The sequence below is a fragment of the Humulus lupulus genome, chromosome 8 (genome assembly GCF_963169125.1).
Source record: "Humulus lupulus chromosome 8, drHumLupu1.1, whole genome shotgun sequence".
NCBI lineage: Eukaryota > Viridiplantae > Streptophyta > Magnoliopsida > Rosales > Cannabaceae > Humulus > Humulus lupulus.
The window spans coordinates 67,865,415-67,886,233 of NC_084800.1; the positions used below are offsets into that span (position 1 = coordinate 67,865,415).

General features: G+C 36.2%; 1 protein-coding gene across 2 annotated transcripts; it reads left to right on the forward strand.

Annotated features, from left to right (window-relative positions):
• The first annotated feature begins 16,209 nt into the window (after positions 1-16,209).
• Positions 16,210-20,685, forward strand: LOC133797647 (methionine aminopeptidase 1A). Of its 2 annotated transcripts, none has more exons than XM_062235620.1 (17): positions 16,210-16,355; positions 16,497-16,601; positions 16,992-17,042; positions 17,182-17,367; positions 17,666-17,741; positions 18,028-18,075; positions 18,174-18,218; positions 18,451-18,550; positions 18,648-18,699; positions 18,791-18,832; positions 19,106-19,167; positions 19,287-19,385; positions 19,508-19,581; positions 19,680-19,749; positions 19,886-19,951; positions 20,137-20,225; positions 20,323-20,685. In XM_062235620.1, the coding sequence occupies exons 2-17, from the start codon at positions 16,546-16,548 to the stop codon at positions 20,398-20,400; spliced, it is 1,194 nt and encodes a 397-aa protein (XP_062091604.1). In that variant the 5' UTR covers positions 16,210-16,355; positions 16,497-16,545; the 3' UTR covers positions 20,401-20,685. The 2 variants fall into 2 exon arrangements, with proteins under 2 accessions (XP_062091604.1, XP_062091605.1); XM_062235621.1 differs by having other exon boundaries at positions 16,242-16,355; positions 16,489-16,601.
• Positions 20,686-20,819: the final 134 nt, after the last annotated feature.

A 20,819-nucleotide genomic window follows, 5' to 3' on the forward strand; every position in this document is an offset into this window, starting at 1 on the left:
AAACATTTACATCATATAAATCGAACCAAGTCGACTAAACGACAAAATCTAAGTTTATTACAACCATCTCCCAAAATCCTCTGGCTGTGGCAGCCAGGCAAGCCCAACATGTACACGCCGCCTCACGCCTGCTACACTCATGGTCGGTTGGCTTTCTCCTTACCCTTACCTGCACCACAGAGCATCTGTGAGCCGAAGCCCAGCAAGAAAACCCACAAACAAATAACATATGCAAAATATACACCAAGCATATAAACAGGCCATCAATAGGCTAAACACATACGGCCTAGCCATCCCAGGCGTTTACCAAGTCCTGGGTTTGCGGTCCACACCGTGAGGATATCCCTGGTATCCTTTTAGGGACTACCCTGGCAACTCGCACTCCACGTGCTCAATGCTGCTCCTGGCCCTTGCCGTACTCGGCCTTGCACTCAACATGCCTAACGCCATTCCCAGCCTTTTGCCGCTATCGGCCCCTGCCGACCCCGGTCTACACCGTTTCCGGCTCCTGCCGATCATTCACACAATTGCATTCATAGCATAACAAACATGTATTGAATACTAACCAATTCAATCAAAGGGCTACGCCCTGCAATCTAAACACATTGGGCTCAGCCCTGCATACAAGCTCTATGGGAACAAGTGTAACGCCCCAACTCCAGGGACTGCTATAGTGCACATTGCAAACAGTGCTAAACTCGCTAGTCGAGTAGTTTGGTCATAAACGTGTAACTAAGCATGATTAGCAGTTTAGGGGTTAAAAACTTTGGTTAGGGTATAACGTTTCACTAGAACGTTTACTGTATACATTGGGATCCCAAAAATATAATTTCAGAGTTTATTACAAGAAAGTGTTTACAACAGGCCGTTCTAAGCGGCAAAACAGGGTTCAGCCCTAGTTCCACTTTCAAACCTCGCCCAAGTATTGGTCGAGCAGCTGCATATGTACACATCATCACCTAAGCCCTCCAACTCAAGGATGGCCCAGCTTCATTTTGCCTTTACCTGCACCACAAAGCACCCGTGAGCCGAAGCCCAGCAAGAAAACTCATATGCTCATAAACAGTCATATCATGATATCAAATCATATCTGGCATGCCTAGCACTCATAGCTCTAATCAGCACGCAAATGAATTCAAACAGATGCTGGGGTATCCAGAATAAGAAGTCCTGGCCTTCTGATTGGAGGACTATCAAGTCAATCCTAATCAGATGAGTGTCGCAACACTTGAGGTTCCGATAAACCACGTTGAGTGACCGACAAGCGAGTCACTAACTCAAGTGGAAGGATGGCTGTTGGGTAAGCCTCTAACCTTCAACAGGTTCTGGTAAACCATACTGAGTGACTGACAAGCAAGTCACTAATTCATATGGAAGGCTGGCTGTTGGGTAAGCCTCTAACCTTCAACAGGTACTGGTAAACCATGCTGAGTGACCAACAAGCAAGTCACTGGGGCCTCAGTGCCCAAAGCCATGCATATGATGATCAAAATGATCATACAGAGCTCATAGCTCTGATCAGATGAGTGAATATCACTTTGAGGTCCTGGTAAACCATACTGAGTGACTGACAACCAAGTCACTAGGGGCCCAGTGCCCATAGCCGTGTAACAACACTGTTACCTAGGCTTTCCTGCAATGGTTCTAAATGACTAGCCCTTGGCTAGATAAATGCTTGTTTATATTCATCGAACTTGAGGTCGGTCCTGCATTAATGCTCTTTGAGTCATTCAATGCAGAGGGTCGATTAGGTCCAATCGACATAGCTTGCACTAAACACACTGGGGTTGTCATGACTAGTGAGTTAGCACAACGTGACCAGTGCCCAGTACCATTGCCGAACCTGACTAGTGAGTCACGGCTTCACAGTTGATACTAACACCTTTGCCAATTCTGACTAATGAGTCAGCCCTGTGTGACCAGTGCCCAGTACCACTGCCGAACCTGACTAATGAGTCACAGCTTCACAGTTGATACTAGCACCTTTGCCAAACCTGACTAATTAGTCAGTACCATGCCCAGGTAAGCAATGCTATCAATGTGTATCATATGCCAATTATCCAAGAACAGGGCATTCAGCATGCTTACTAAATAGTTGCTAGCGTAATTATGATCATGCACAAACTCAGAGACTCAAGCCCTGACCAATCTCATATTCATCATTCATGGCATGCCCTAATCACATGTTTCTCGTGCATCACATGCATCACACTTAATCATCCAGCATGCCTCAATAATAATCATATGCAAATGGGCAAGATTGCCAAGCATTCATTATGCTATCAATGTTCACATTCAATATCCAGCATGCATCAATCATAGCCATGCATGTCACATATGGGGTGCAGTTTTCTTACCTTGGGTTCGAGCAAGAATTAATAAAAGATACGACCTTTGAGAACGATCAGTCCTTTGGTCCTTTAACGGTCACTTGGTCATAACCAATTATGGGATTCCATCAATAAAATGAATAATAAAAGGTTCCCAAACCAAAACCTAGCCTCCGGGACCTCAAACACTACTCAACCGAGTAGTAGGTTCAACCCCGAGGCCTTAGGCTTGAATCCCCAAACTAAAAACACTATTCTGGCCAAAATTTCCTTAAGGGCCGTGGCCCTCCCCTGCTGCGCCGCGGCACGCCCTCCACACAGAGAGGGCCTCCCTGCCAGACGCTAAGGGTCGCGGCGCACCACAGCTGCTGTAACGCCCTGGCTACCCCAGAATAGTTACGGTGAACGGTGGACCGGAAATTTGACTCATTGCCTGAGTCCTTTGGTCAAAAACGTGCTCTAAGTGTGATTAACAGGTTAAGGTACAAAACCAATAAAAAAGAAATGGAGATTTTATTACAAACTGCTCTGCAGAGCTAAACAAAACATTTACAAGTGGTTCTCAGTACAAAATGGTCACTATAGTTGTAAAGTTACAGTTCCGCCGACCTAAGCGGCAAAAATAGGGTAAACCCCGTAGTTCCTCTAAGAACACATTGGCCGTGGTGGTCAAGCGGCCGCATATGTACACAACACCACATCAGCTCTCCACTCAAGGCTAGGTGAGCTTCTCTTTCCCTTTAGCTGCACCACATAGCACCCATGATCCAAAGCTCAGCAAGAAAACATAATACTTTTCATAACATCATCAAATGATTATCATTATAATCACACTGAGCATAAAGCTTTCAAACAAATGGATAACACATGATTTTAGCGGGAGAGTGGCTGTTAAGTAAGCCACTAGCCTCCAAGCTCTCTTTTTCAGCGAGAGAGTGGCTGCTAGGTAAGCCACCAGCCTCCAAGCTCTGTTTTGTAGCGGAAGAGTGGCTGATGGGTAAGCCACTAGCCTTCAAGCTCTCTTTTCTAGCGGAAGAGTGGCTGCTAGGTAAACCACTAGCCTTCAAGCTCTGTTTGTTCATCGACCCTCAGGGTCGGTCAGGCATTAATGCTCCTTGAGTCATTCAATGCTAGCAGTCGATTAGATCTAATCTCTGTTGGCTTGCGTGATTCACGCTAAGGCCGTTCTGACAAGTAAGTCGGCGCTTCCTGACCTGTGTCCAGTAACACTGCCGAGCCTGACAAATAAGTCACAGCCTCACAGCTGATACTAACACTTTTGTCGATTCTGTATTCAATCCATGTCCAGATTTATACAATCAACATGCCTCACAAATATCCATGCATGTCACACTTGGGTGCAGTTTTCTTACCTTTGATTCGAGCTAGAATGAGCAAAAGAACAACCTTTGAGAACAGTTTAGCTTTTAGTCCTTTAGCGGTTACCTAATCACAACACATTTGGGATACCATCAATAATCAAGATAATCAAGGGTTCTCAAACCATTATCTAACCTCCAAGAGATCAATCCAAACTAATCCAAGTATCAAGGACACTCCCGAGGCCTAAAACTAGGTTTCCGGGGTCAAAACGAGCAAACGGGGCGAAAACAGGGCAAGGGCTGCGGCCCTAGCACTTTGAGCTGCGGCCCCCAGAATTTCCAAAGGCAAGCGCCGCGGCGCCCCACACAAGGGCCGCAGCGCCCAGCGAAACACAAAGGCCACCTGCTTCATCCAAGAAGGGCCGCGGCACCACAAGAACAGGGCCGCGGCGCTCCACCCTGGGCCATTCCCAACCGCGTTTCTAATACTTCAAAGCCTCCAAAATCATCCCTAAACATTCCCCAATCATCAAAACAAAGTTCCCAAGCTTCCCCATGCATCAAAACCCTCAAAACCCACGGCTCGAACGAACCGAAAACTCAAGAATTCACAAATTCAATTCAAAGCTTAGAAACTCGGAAAAACTCAAAACTTAAACTTCGATTACCTTCAATTGGGTTGTTTTCCGTCGAATCCTTCGGTTAAGAAGCTTCTAATCTTCCCTAGGATCTCTATGCCTCGATCCTCACTTGATTCTAACTCCTAGAACTCAAGATTTCGTCAAAAAGGCTTAAACGGTAAAACGAACTTTGAAAAGGGAGAACGGAAGGTTTTCTTATCGTATGTTCTATCTGATAAGCTACTTAAACCTTAAGTAACCTCAAATAAAACCTAATGCTCGGGGTCCCGAAAACACCCCCGGGGACATTATAGTCAAAACCTCCAAAATTTCACCCTGATCTCAAATATTCCCAATTTATCATCAAATGAACATTTCCATTACCCCAAAATTGACCCCATTATGGTAAAACCGCTAATCCACTAAAAATAACCGTCTCATGTCAAATAGCTCGAATATATCTCCATAATAATGGAATCTCATTCACAAATCACATCATGCACCCAAATACACAAATTACCCTCAACGGGCCAAATTATCATCATACCCCTGTAATTGTAAATATGGACTCATATGCATGCATTTCACATCATATCATAATATAATCAACATATACATGCATTTAATCAATTAATAACATAATTAAGCAAGTATGGCCCTCCCGGCCTACAATTCATGCCGCTAAACTCATCGGAGAATTCGGGGCATTACAGCTGCGCCGCGGCGCCCAGCCCAGATTAGCCAAAACTCAGCACACGAACTCAATTTTTCCCCTGTGTTTTTCCTCTCAAACCAGCCCTTCAAATCAACCCAAAACCTCCTCCAAACACTCATTTAAACCTCCAAACATCACCCATAACTCACCCTCATCAAAACCCAAACTTGTCATCAATCAAAACCTCTTCAAATCCACATTTCCATCAAGAAATCAAAAACTGAAAAACTAAAGAGAAAAACAGAGCATCACCTGAATTCAAGACTAAAACTCACCTCAAAACCAGCTTTGAACCTTCCTCAACAGCTGAACTAAGTCCACAACCTCAGCCTTCAACTAAGAACACCAAAGTGAACTAAGAACACCAAAGCAGAAAATGGAGAGAAGTAACGTACGGGAAGGAGGAGGGATATCTCTGTTTTTGTTCTGTTTCCACAGCCTTCCAAACCCCAAAGCTGATATAAATCCTTAAGGTCAAAAGACCATAATGCCCCTAGGCCAATTTAAAAGCTTCTAAACACTCCCAAGGGTAATTTCGTCATTTCCAACTTATACCGTTAATTATAATTAACGCTCTCCAATTCCCGCTAATCTCAACATTCTCAAATGCCAATAAATCACACCCCATTACCCTTTAATTCCCGGTAATGTTCTAATCATCAAAATGACCCCGAGACTCACCCCGAGCCTCGAACTAAATCCCGTTATGACTAGACCGAAAACGTGCATCTCATGATCGTCTCATGTCGAATGGCTCGAACCAATCCACATATAATGTGGTAAAATTATAATTCACCCATATGCATAAAATTACACAATTACGCCCCCAACGGCCAAATTACCAAAATGCCCTTGCATTTAAAATATGAGGCCATATGCATGCATTCACCATCATATAATAATATAATTCGCATAAACATGCATATAATCATTAAATACCATAATAAATCAATTATGGCCCTCCCGGCCTCCTAATCAAGGTCCTCAACCTTATTAGGAAATTTGGGGCATTACAACTATCCCCTCCTTACAGAAATTTTGTCCTCAAAATTTATCTGATCAGTCCGGAATATGAATTTCCGCACAACTGATTCCAATTTCCCCAAGTCATTCTCTCGACTTCACTGTTTCTTCAACATACCTTAAATCAAGGTATACTTTGTTCCTGAGAATCTCATAACTCAATTCATGAGTTCTTTCAACCCATGTCCACTGCATGGAAATACATAGCACAATGTACAACCATCAGAACCAAAACTATGGTCCAACAAAAGATAATCTGACCAGTCCTATTCAAGACTCAAATCAAACCACCATACCAATCTAGGCTCAACTTGCCTTTACTCATTATTCATTTCCACGGTAATTCTTTTCAACTCAATAACACTTCCCCATTTAATCTGAGAAGTGAGCATTCAAGCTCCAACCTCTAATAAACTCAAACACTTCCCACAAGCACCGCGGCTAACGTCAAAACAGAGGCTAGCACCCCACTGCCACCCACACGGGCCGCAGTGCGCATCACCAAGCGCCGCGGCGCGCCTCAAGCATCTCTGCCTCCCATGGCCGCGCGCGCACACGGGTTGCGGCCCTATCCTCCAAACCCAGAAATCTTCATCTTTTCCTGCATTTTTTCTCAACCCAATTCATCCTATAACCAAGCTAACAGTTCCAGATAATCAACACAAAGTTTCTAGCCCAGTTTCAACATTAAAACCCATCAAAGCCTGCTCCAACAACTCAACTAAAATACCTAAGAACAGATCAACTTCTACTCACATGCATAACCCAAAAACATAGTTGAAATTCAAACTTAATTCCCATGGCTAGAGCTTACCTTTGCTGAGTTTTGATTCAGAGTTGTCTCCCCTAAGTTACAGCTTCAATTCCTCAACCTCCAAGCCCTGGTTTTCTGGTTAGAGTCTCCTAAGCACAGCTCCAATCCTTAGTTCTTGACTATCTTCCTTCCCTTGCCTATTTCCTTGAGTTTATCTTAGAGAGTAAAGAAGAAGGAGTTTAGAAACTATCCTCAGCTGGGAAGGGAACATGTAAGTCGGTTTCTAAATATTCTAAACAATTCCAAGTTTTGTTTTATTCAGCTTAATCTTAAAGGTTACCTCAAGGCTCGGGGTACCAAAACGTCCCCGAGGGCAAAATGGTAAATTTCCCCAATATCCCCTCCTAGACATGCTATCCTCAAATATATCTTCAAATATTTATTTTCATAACCCGATAACCCCATAATATATCTAATACCCAAATTACCCCTCGACTCGCCCCGAGTCGGATTCTCAACCCCGTTGTGACTTCCTGGCTAACCGCTCCCCAAGACTGTCTTGGATCGTGCTGCACAGTCATATCACATATATATAGCATTATCACATATATACCCCTAATATCCAGGCGGGGCCCACATGCACATTTAACTAAACTAAACATGCATCATTATCATATATACACGTTAATTCATATATCAACATATTAAATCATTTATTGCCCTCCAGGCACACTAATCAAGGCCCTAAGCCTGATTAGCAAATTCGGGTTGTTACAGTCTCCATACAACATAAATCCAAAATTCAGATCATTTTCAAGTGGTTTATATAGAAAACCAAAAGGATATTTGTACCCCAAACTCTTACCCATTCTCTCCAATTGAACACTAAGCATATCACAAACACAGTAATCAAAGTATGAAACTCTCCCCCCTTCATATTTCTTATCACCAAATTGATTAACAAATTTTCCCCCATGATGTAAACAAACAAAAAACATATTTAAATCCTTCCCTAAAATACATATACAATAAAAAGCAACAAATTTCACTACATCAAAAACAATAATGCATTCCAATAAAGTGAAGAACAACCATTAATCATTGACCCACAATTTTTAAACCAAGAAAATATAACTTCTTTTATTAAACAATACAAAATAAGATGAGAACATCACTCACCATAATCAGGTAAGTTTTCTCCTTCGAATCTTATAATCATTGTGCTTCCTCTACTCTGAATTCCTGGGTAGTCGGCGTTTATTTGCCGGCGTCTCAGGGTCTTCGTCGGCGTCTCTGGTGGGTGGTGTTCGTGTCGCCGGCGTCTCTGGTGGGTCTTCGTCGGCATCTCAGATGAGTCTTCATCGGCATCTCAGGGTCTTCATCGGCATCTCAAGGGGTTCTTCATTGGGGTTCAAAATTATTTTCTAGGTAATCGGTGTCTCAAGAACGTCTTTTTCTTCGTCTTCTCTCTCTCTCTGATGTTATTTTCTTTTTCTTTTTCTTTTTCAGTTTTTTATTTTAAATGCTTTAATAATAATATAATTAGTTATATTTTTAAATATATTGAGATGGTTTTAAAATACTTTATTTGTTTTATTTTAATTTACAACTTGACTAATTTTGGAGTGTCACTTGTCCTCTTATATGTCAAAACTAACCTCTAACTATGGGTACTAACGGAATGCCAGAAAAAAAAATTAATGGTTGTGTACTTTTGCCACCAAAATATTAGTTTAGGTATTTAAGTGTTAGTAATTTGAAAGTTTGGGTATTTTAGCCGCAAATTTCCCAATAAAAAATCATAAAATAGAGTGCCATATCATTCAAATTATAACGTGAGGAAAATCTCTTCCATTCTCAATATATTATTCCTCCCTTACTATAGGTCATGAGTGCTCTAGAGTAGTTATATGTCTCCAAATTAAGTTCTCTATCCAAGACTTGTTTTGAGTAATTTAGTCAAATTAATAACTAATTAATTAATTGATTACATTTCTTTGTTTTAATAATTGCTTATTCAACATCAAAAGAAAAAAAAATGGGATTCAAAACAGCTAACACAAATTTTGCAATGGCTTGTATTATGAGAAACAAAATTAATAGTAGAAGATAAACGAAAATCATGCATGCACTTATGTTCGAATTATCCTTAATGAATGGGATAATTATGATTAGATATGGTAATTCATATAGGGCATTTTCCTCTAGCAGTTGTAGAAATAATTAACCTACTTTCTGAGTAACAAAAGTTCTAATTAACTAGTGTGCAAAATTGACCTTAATACTATACCTGTGGAAAAATAGATATAGTTTGAAGGGGCCACTTCGGTGTAGCCACTTGTTCGGCTGCACTGGAACAACCATTTTTTATTTTTTACACTTTGATAGTTTTTTTTCTAATTATTTTATACACGATGATGTGTATTGTAGTCATTTAAGACATCTTGCTAATTTTCAAGAAATTTCGAATAATTTACAGTACCGAAAACAAGGTTCAAACAGTTGAATTTTACGTACATATACAAAAAAATAAGAAAGTGTGCAACACGCTGCTTGAATCTTATTTTCGGTACTGTAAATTATTTAAGAATTTTTTAAAAATTTATAAATATCTTAAATGACTACAATGTACACTATCATATAAACAAAATTAAATTATAACTATTTAAATATCGAAAATAACTCAAAAACAAAAGCAGGTTGTACCGGTGCCGTACTTAGCAGGCCCCATAGTTTGAAATGTACTTACATTTTTCTAAAAGTTCAAAATATAGAAATTTCAAAGGGACTACTCTACACCTTCTTAGATATTTCCCTTTGAATTTTCTTTATATTGAACTTTATTGACTTCGATCGTCTTCATATGATTGAGACAATTGCTTTCTCATCAAGTTATCTCTTCTTTCTGATCAAGAAATCTTCAGCTTATATATAGAGCCGAACACTAGACAGTGTTTCATCAATAGACTTTATTAAATATTAGAATCATATATATATATATATATTTATATATAATCACTTGGCTTGGAACTTGTTGCGAGAGCGAGACTACAAAAGAGAAGAGAGAATGGGTGATCACAAGAATACTAAGAAAGTCCAGGAAAGCAGCCATACCTCCACTTCAAAATTCGAGTCGTTTGTATCGTTTTTCAATGGAACGACAACTAAAAATGTGAAGACTAGTGGCAGAGAAGATGCGTCGGTGCCGGAGGCTATGATAGCCACCGCAACAAAATACTTGTCCTCAAAAGTGCGTTTTAATTAGTTAAAGCTGGCTATCTAAGCTTTTTCAGTTCAAAATTTTGTTAATTAATTAGTTTCAATGCTACTTATTTACTAGCTTCATAATTAATATTAAGTTTTTTGTAACATACAAAAACAATCATGTAATGAAATTTTATTTTTTGGATTAAAACTACCATTGTGATGAATATGTATACAAGTATGTATGTTTTAGAGAAATTGGTTTTATATACCAAAACAAGCAAAAATATTAAATTTGAAAGTTTGGGTGTGAATATTGGTACTATTTTATTTTAAGTAAATGGGATTATATTTATTTTTTACCTTGTGTTTTGTCTTACAATCTATTTAGATATTTCGTCTTGACAAATTATTTTTTAGACATTGTGTTTTTGTAAAATGGTTCAAATAGACTTTTAAATTTGATTTTGATCAAAAAAATTTTTTTAACTATAATCACAAATAACTCACAACAAATGACAATTATTCTGCTTAACAATTGTGTTGTTATATTCAAATTTTTTCATCAAAATCGAATTTAGAGATCTATTTGAAATATTTTACAAAACACAATGTTCAAAAAGTAATTTGTCAAAACATAAGATCCAAACACGTAATGTGATAATATAGAGTCGAAACTTTCAAAACATAGAAACTTTTAAGTTATTCATTAAAAATTCCAAGTTTCCTTTGATTAAATATAAATCTTTAGAGTTTCTTTTCAAAATACTCTAAATAAAATTTAAAAACTAAAGCTAAAATTAACAAAATTGAACAAATATATGATAAAAAAAAGTTTACATTTACTAATCACTCCAAAATCTAAAATCCAAAATTAAAAACAACATTTCAAATCACCAACAAATATCATTTAGGTTTTGTTTAGATCTTAGACTTTACCAAGGAAAAAATCTGTTAAAAAAAGTAGAAAAAAGATTAAAGATAATATTTTCTTAATTTTTTTAAATATATTTACAATTTTTTTAAATTTATAAAATTATACTATATTTAAGTTTTATTTATTCTGAAAAATAAATTCTCAATTTTTTTTTGTTTGAATCCAAACTGGTGAAAAGTAAAAAATTTTGGAATTCATTTTTTTCCGTTCTAAAATTCAATGTCTAAATAGAATGTTAAAGTTTAAGATATTGTTCAACCTCGATCTATCAGAGTTTGGGTGGTAGATTTTCAATTGCAATTAGGTCAAAACTCGTCACCTAAGTCGAAGCTTGCACGATTGGGTTGAAGCTTCTTGTGCATTTGCGCTTGGGTTAAAGCTCATCGTATGTGTTTAGTTTCCATCTTGCCCTTAAATCTAGCCATCATTGTCTTGCCCAGCTACCTTCTCGTGTCGCCTGTAACGTCCCAAATTACCTAATAAGACTTAGGGCTTTGATTAGGGGGTCAGAATAATAATTTATGAAAATTATATGCTTATGTGATATATATGTGTGTAATTATGTGATTATGTGAATTATATGATAATATGACTAGATATGCATGTTAAGATGTATTAAATATGCATGTGGACCTGTTTCTTATTAGAATAACAATTTTCGTAATTTGGTCTGTTATGAGTATATTTGATATAAATGTGATATATGTGTGAGACCACATTATTATGTGTATATATTTGGGTTACTCGACACGAGACGATCCTAGGGAGCAAATTAGCGAGAAAGACACAACGGGACCTAATACCCGACTCGGAGTATGTCAAGGGGGTATTTTGGGATTCTAGCACATTATTAGGCTATAGGGTAACGGGAATAAATACTCGAGGATATATTTGGAGTTAGTGAGAATAGGAGGGGATATCAGAGATTTTGACCATTTTGCCATCGGTGACGTTTTTGGGTACGCCAAACCTTGGGAATTGCTTAAGGTTACTTGAACCTTAAGTAAACCACATAAAAGAAAATACAAACACTCAGCTCTCTCTTTCTCTCCCAACCGACTCTCTCACTCTCTCTCAACTTTTGGTGTGGATTTCTTGGGGAATTGAAGGCTTGAATCTAAGATTGGGTTGACTGCAGCTAGAGGATCATTTAAACACAGCTGAGATAAGCTTTAGTTCCTGTTAAGTTGAATTCTGTCATGATTTTCTAGAGTTCTTGAGGTGTTCTTGAGCTTTGTGGCTCAAGTGGTTGATTGTGAGTTTTGGTGAGTTTTTAGTCAAGTTTTAGGTTGGGTTTTATTGCTGGTATTATGCTGATACTATTCGGAGGATTTAATTATGGTTCTAGGAATTATTTGGGAGGATTTTGGTGGGTTTTTAACTAAGGAAAAACAAAGGAATTCTGGGTTCGTAGGGTCGCGCCGCGGCCCTGTTCTTGGGGCGCCGCAACCCATGTGAACCTAGAGCCAGGTGGGGTTTCTGTCTCAGAGGGGTGCAGCGACTGTTAGGGGCAAGTCGCGGCCTGTGTATGGATTTCCAGACAAAGGGCCTTCTGTTCTGGGAGGTGCGCCGCGACCCTTAGGGGCAAGTCGCGACCTGCCTGGGCACTTTGGCCACCTTAGGTCTTGAGTAATGGGAACTCAAACCTAAGGGCTCAGGATCAAATCTACTACCCGATTTAGTAGAATTCGACGTCCCGAAGGCTAGGACTCGATCCAGAAGCCTTTATTTGCTCGTTATTGACAGATCCTATATTATGGTTGTGACTAGGTTGTCACTAGGGGCTTGGAACCACGATCGTGCTCGATGGTCATTCTTATTATACTTTGCACTCGGACCTGAGGTAAGAAAACTGCACCCAATATGTGATATATGTGATTAGGGCTTGACCCGTTGTTGATTATAACTATGAATAGGGCTCGGCCCCTGGGAATGAACGTGATTTAAGTTATGCTTGAATACTTTGTGTCTGGATAATTGTTTAATGAATTCTTGCCTTGTTTGCATAGTTAGGGCTCGACCCCGTTAAGAAACATAATTATTACTGTGTTTGTGTTTGATTGGTTAAGATACCATGATTTATATGTATGCATACTTGTATTGCTTGAAGTATGCTTATCTGTATCTGTATTTGATTGTCTGGTTATCTCAATGTCTGATTAAAGCCTTGATTTATTAGTCAAGGGCGGCAATAGTGCACTATGCGTTGGTCGAGAGGCTTAGGCCCAATCAGGGATGTACTATTACGTTGGCCGACCCTGTGGTCGTTGGAAAACAAAGCGCTTGGCTAGCTCTATGGCTAGTTACTCAAAGCTAAGGGCAAGGGCCCTAGGTGACTCTATGGTCACATAGCTAGGGCATAGGTCCCCGGGTTGGCTCTATAATCAATTATTCAGGGCAGCGGACCCCATTATGATCCAATGATCATTTACTTGTATTTGTTTGCATGCACGAGTTGGTTATTACTATTGGGCATGCTAGATATGTATTTACTGTTCATGCTCATGTTTAAGTTTTCTTGTTGAGTCTTGACTCACAGGTGCTATGTGGTGCAGGTAAGGGAAAAGGAAAGCTAAATCAGCCATGAGTAGGAGAGCTTCGGTGGCGGTGTGTACATATGCGGTTGCTCGTCCACCATAGCTGAGGATATCTCCGAGGAACTAGGGTTGTATCCCTTATTTTGTCGCTTAGGCCGGCTGGTTGTAACTTTTGATTTATATATACCCTTTTAAACACCTGTTTGTAACATTTTTGGATCTCATGTATGTATGAAACTTTTAAATGAAAATTCAACAGTTTATTTGACCAAAATTTTTAATCCTAACTCTTGACATTAACCCTAGTTACATGTTTATAACAAAATAACTTGATTAGCAAGTCTCACACCATTTAAAGTACACAACGTAACAATCTTGGATTAAGAGGACGTTACATCGCCCCTCTCTCGTCTTGCCTATTATCACGTTGCGCCTCTCTTCTCCCTCATTAACTCTAGCAAAAATATACAATTTAGATTTTATAAAACATAAATCTGTCATTGGAATTTTTTAAAACAAAAGGTCATATCGTCTAAAATTTAGCTAAAACATAGAAGACCAAAATAATATTTATTCTTAATTTTATTAAACAAGACTTAATATGATTTTAAATTGATGACAATTTCTTTTGCTATTTTTTCAATTAGCTCATTTCATCTTTGTAGTAAGTTGATAGTGTTATTTTGTATAGATTACTTTTTACCAAAGTAATTATTAAAGTTGATTAAAACCAAGTATATAAACATACAATTTTATTTCATATTTCATGTTTTCCACGTGCATATAAATATTAGTCACGCGTGCAACATGTTTGAACTTAGTTTTCGGTACTGTAAACTATTCAGAATTTTCTGAAAATTTGCAGATGCTCTAAATAGCTACAATATACATGGTCATAAAAAAAATCGCGCCGAAAATTGTTCATCGGTCGAGAACACTGAGAGCCCTACCGGTAGGACTTAAAGTAAAGCCCCTATATGAGAATTCCCCTATATATTTATATATATTTGGGTCAACTCTTAATGGTTACTACACATGGATGATTACTTTAATATTAATCATTGGATTAAGATCAATAGTCTATATTTATAGTTGTTAATTAATATTTCTAAAAATACATTTTGATTTTTTTAAATTTTTGGAAGGGTTACCTGATGAAAAACGTGTATTTATTATGAAAATATAATATTTAAAAATTTTCATTTTTCAAATGCATATCAATTTCTAAATATGACTCGTGTCTCTCATTGGTTGGAAACAACATTAATTATGACAAAAAAAATAACTAAATTCGAAATTAATGTAGAAAAAAATATTTACATGGTGATGACTTGCTATACCAAATCATTATGTTGTCACATCATCATAATTGTTAGTATTCATCTATGTGTAATAACCATTGAGAAGTCTTCCATATATATTTATATAAAAAGAAAAAAACAACTGTTATTTAAATATATATGTATAATAGAATGAATTATAGTTTTATAGGATATATAAATATTTATATCAATAATCTTTATATATATGGCATATAAACACAATTTATAGATATATATATTTACATGACTTCATGACATATATATAAAATATAATAATATTTAAAAAGAAATTAATAATAGAAATAAAATAAGAGAAAAAGTTATAGTGTAGACAGTAGTATACATGCATCAATTATTTTTAGTTTCCAATGTATCTCACAATTTCCTTTGGTGAATTTGATAAAGAAAAAAAAGCTTCAATCACTTGATAAAAAACAAACTATCACACAAATTTATAAAATAAAAAAAATGATATGTATACATTTATTATTTTTAAATAAATATGATTTAATTATTTAAATTATCATAAAATATCTTTAAAATATCATATTTTTATTTATTTATTTTTATTTAAGTTTATGTTTGTTTTAGTTTTTGAATTTGGCAGTGACAAAAAAAAATTATATATATTATATGTTTAATATAATATTAAGTTTAAGTTTAATTAAATTTTATTTAAGTTATAAAATATCTGATTTTGTTATTTTTAAATAATAATCATTGTAAAATATCTCAAAATATCTTATTTTAATTTGTTTAATTATTTATTTATTTAATTTTATTTAAATTTAAGTCATGTTTACAATCTACCGTTAAATATAAGAATATTATGTTTAATATAAAAATATTTCGTTAAAATTAAAGAAAAAAATAAAAAAAACAGTTAAAACCAAGAATTTCCGTTATCTAAACATTTTTTATATATAAGAGATATGACTTGCAAGTTTTTTATTTGTTTAGTTTAGAAATAAGAATATTAAGGATTAGTCTTAACAAAAATTAATCTGTATGGATTATTTATAGATTTATTTATTTTAATTTTTAAGATTTTAATTTATTTCAATTATATTTAAATATTTTTCATTTTTCATTTTAGAAACTATTTTAAAATTTTATATCAATTTTATAAATAAAATTTTGCCATGTATTCCAAATTAGCTTTTTTAGTTAAGGGTGAGAAAGTGATGATGCAACAAAACATAAATGAAAAGAACTAATTTTGTCAAAATATTTTATAAGAATTTTAATTACAATAATGTTCTTAAAAAATATTTGGAACTTTTGTGTTGCCAATCATCAATTTTTTTTATCTTGTTTTTCTAACACCAAACACAAATAATTATTTTTCTCAAAGTTTCAAATTGACCCCTTCAAAAAAAGTTTCAAAATGATCAAGTACAAATTTAATTATTTTAAACAAAATAATATTGATTATGTAATATTGACTTGGTAAAAAAAAAGAATTTTTTAAATAAAAGACTTTTTTTTTTCTTTCCTTCCAAGAATTACCTCCTAAGTCTTTCCCTCTCATAAACCCTAGTTCATCACCCCTTTGCGTCTCTGTCGCTCTCTGCCTTTGTCTAATACTCAGGTAATCATATTCAGAAGTTTCTCGTGAGGTTTTGCCCCCAAAGTCTTTAGTTGTCACAGATGTAAAGCTGCAATTTTTGGCTCTTTAATGGCTATTCAACTGATTGATTGATTGTTTTATTTTCTGAATTGAGCCACACAGGACAGGTCCATAGAAAAGAGGGAAGTTAGCTGTGGCCGGTGGTTCAGATATGGCTGAACTATCTTCTTTGTCATGTGTTCAGTGTGGCAAACCTGCCCACCTTCAGTATGTAATTTTTTCATATTTTGAGCTTTAGAATAGTCTGTCTGGTACTAATAGTTTTGGACTGAATGAGATACATTTCATTTTTAAAAACTTCAAATATCATTTTTTTGTTGGAATTTTTGGTTTGCCTTTGTATCATTTGGGTTAATATTCCTGACTTGTTAATAATAATTACTATCTTGTATGAAATTGCAAAAGTATTGCATAATAGACTTGATGACCTTTCTATTTCTTTTTCATGATTCCTAGGACATAGCTCTCACAAGTTTTGGTTATTGTCTAATTGACTTTTAGCCATTTGGTTAGTTTTAGAGAAGGGACCAATCAATTATCAGGTCATGCTTAAACGTTTGCTATGTTTTTTAAAATTAAGTTTGCTTTTATTTGCAGATGTCCTAAATGCGTGGAATTGAAGCTTCCTCGTGATGGTGCTTCTTTTTGGTTTGTATTATGCGTTAATTTATTACTTATGTGCTAGAAAATATAATTAATTTTGGTGGGATTTAAACTATCCCAATTGTGCTTTACCCAAATGCTAGAACTGTAGAGAATATATTGATGGAATTGTGTATCTTAACAGTACTCAAGATTGTTTCAAAGCTTCTTGGAGCTCTCATAAATCAGTGCATTTGAAGGCGAAGCTATCCTCGTTAGGGGCTGGTGCAACTGGTGATCAAAAGTCTGGTGCAGCTAATGAAGGTTGGCTATATTGCTTAAAGAAAGGACAAGCTCGAACTCCAAAACTTCCCTATTTTGATTGGACAGGGTATTTATCTAGGATTTTTTTGCCATGTATTCAGGTTGATTCACATTTAACATTTGTGTTTATTTAGGCCTGATGCTAAATTTAAGTTAAAAGGTATCAACTTGACTGCATTCTGGCTTAAAGATTTATTTAGTTTGGTGGGCTAAAGTGCTAGAGTTCATAAAGACCTTATTATATTTTCTCCATTGAAATTTGATGTATCAGGATGCAGTTGGATAATCTTAATCTTTTTCTTTATTTTTTATTGGATGTTTCACACTTCCTCTTTCTTATTTTGAAGCCTTTTGATTTCATGTAGGACTCTAAGGCCATATCCTATATCTAGTAAGCGAATTGTACCTACACAAATCGATGTACCTGATTGGGCAAGTGATGTAAGTTAAAAAATCATCTTTATTTCGCTTCCAATCATCAAATTAATTTAATTGCTAAGCATGGATTGTTTAGATTTGTGGATATTTTGAGAGACAGTTAGTAGCCTTTGTCATTGGCTGATTATTACAAGTTCAGTGGAACGTTAAAACTTAATTCCACTATTTCAATTATTACTGCATCAATCTTCTGCTCATTCCAACCCCCTTATCCATTATTTTCTTAATTTCTATTCTCATGTTGTAACAGTCTTTTATTTTATTTTATTTTTCTTTTCCTTACTTGTAGGGAATTCCAAAAATTGAGCCCAACAGTGATCTGCAGCATGTTGTTGAGGTAAGCTTCTGATTAAAACCATTTGGACAAAGTTTAATTCTTCTCTACTTTTTTGTTTATAATTGGAAATCACTAATTGACTTTTGCTCATTTTGAAGATCAAAACTCCAGATCAAATTAAGAGAATGCGAGAAACATGTCGAGTAAGCACTCAAGTCCAAACTGCATTTTTAATTGATTATGGTATAGGAAAGATTGTACACTGCATTCTCATTAGCATTGGTTTTTATTGTCCAAAAATAAAAATTAATAATGTTAAAAGAAAGGGTATTTCTTTTGATAAAGAAAATTAAGTGAATAGTGGGAATTTTTGCTTTGGCACCAAATGCTATTTAGCCTACAGATTTGTAACTTTCTTTTTCTTATTATCCTTAGATTGCAAGGGAGGTTTTGGACGCAGCTGCCCGAGTAATACAACCTGGTATCACCACTGATGAAATTGACAGAGTGGTCCACGATGCAACTATTGCTGCTGGTATTTAACACAAGCTTTTCATTAAGGACTAAGGAGTATATCATTGGTTTACTGGTCCATTTTTTGGTTTAATTGTTTTGGATTTACCTCACTGCAGGAGGATATCCATCTCCGCTCAATTATCATTTCTTCCCAAAGTCTTGCTGCACGTAGGCACTCTTATATGTGTACATTAATTACAATTTTGGTGAAGTGTATTGGTACTGAAGTAAATGTACTTGCTCTCTCTATTTGTTGCAGGTCAGTTAATGAAGTAATTTGCCACGGAATTCCAGATGCCAGGTTTTTGTTATACTCACTTATTAATTTGTACTTTTGGCCTTTTCCTTTTTTACTATAGTTTTGTGCACTCGTTCTTTTTCCCTACCCCTGGATTCTACACGCAACAAATCAGACTTTACATTAATCCATAGTTACTTCCTTCAATTATTTCTACTACAATTTATGCCCTTTTTAAAGTCACTTAGTGATTAGCTTGTACATAATATTGACTATCAATGTCTGCAATGAGCCTGAATGTGATTTTACTGAATATCTGCTCCATAATTACATCAGGAAATTGGAGGATGGTGATATTGTGAATGTGGATGTGACAGTGTACTATAATGGGGTTCACGGTAAGACTTTGTTTTTTAGAATCTTCATTAGCTATACAACTTAAATGATGCCCCCAACAACTTATTTTCCTTTAATTTTACCTAAAATCCAACCCAAAATTATTTGATTCTTAATGCAGGTGATCTAAATGAAACCTTCTTTGTGGGAAATGTTGATGAGGAGTCTAAAAAACTAGTCCAGGTCACATATGAGTGCTTGGAAAAAGCCATATCTATTGGTACGAATTGAACAAAAATATGTGATACTTCAACTTTAAGAAGCCGCTTTTTCTCTTTGCAGAGTCAACTGTCATGGTTTTTAATGGAGATTTTTTGTGATCATGTTCTTCTTTAAATGCAGTTAAACCTGGAGTGAGATTTCGCGAAGTAGGTGAAGTCATCAATCGCCATGCTTCTATGTCAGGGTTCTCTGTGGTAATATTCTATTTCAGTGCAAGCGTACACCAACTTCACTTTTATGTAAGGGCTGATAATGTTAAATGACCATTTTGCCTGCCTTTATGAAACATTAGGTGAAGTCATATTGTGGTCATGGCATTGGAGATCTCTTTCATTGTGCGCCAAATATTCCTCATTATGCTAGTATCCTTAACAAAGTGGTTCTTTTTCAATCATGTTTGGTTTACTATGTTTCTTTTCGAAGACAAATACAGCTGCTTTAAGTGTATATGTGCATGCGATAAATATTCGTCTCATTGCTTGCCTTAACCCCAAGTAGGAAATAAAGCAGTTGGTGTTATGAAGGCAGGACAGACATTTACAATTGAACCAATGATCAATGCAGGTACGTACTGCAATTTTTTTTATAACAAAAGTTGTATTAATTAGAGAGGATAGGGTATCATCTGTCCATATAGCCACCCAAATCTTAACTACATCCCAAATGTTTTCCACATCTTCTTCTACATCATTAAAGTATGAGGTTATTGGATTGGATCAATTTCAATAGTTAATGAAGTTTCTATATAGGAATTTGGCGTGATCGGATGTGGCCTGATGGGTGGACTGCAGTTACAGCCGATGGTAAACGTAGCGCTCAATTTGAACACACTCTTTTGGTAAGTTTTTCTTTCCCCCTCCTAAAGTGGTGAACTTGCATTCGGGTCGAGATGTCTGTTTTGTATATATTTATTGATTTTTCCATTTTGTGGGCAGGTTACCGAGACAGGAGTAGAGGTTCTCACAGCGCGGTTGCCTTCCTCCCCGAATGTGTACCCTTGGCTAAATGCATAGTTGCTGCTGCTTTGGTTTTTGGTGAATATAGGCAGGAAGGGTAAGAGATGTAAGGTAGGGACCCTTTGGGAGAAGTACACAGCAACAATAACAGATAAAGATTTCTGTCGTGACCATTGCCTGCTTTGGTGGATGATAATGTTATTGTAACCTATTAGAAAAGCCTTCTTCAATTTTGGTTTTGAGATGAAAGTGTGACCGATATTCTTATTATAATTTCATTATTTTTGGAAGAATAATGTTCCTGTGTTTTTGTCAAATAAAGTACACAATTTAATGGGCGAACTTTAATGACTGCGCAATTGCAATGTTCACGCTTGTAAAAATATGTTTGCCAATGTTTATATTATCTTCCAATGAAATTCAGGTAGAGTAATTGGCTCATAAGCAGTGTATAGTATTATGCAACAATGTCAATC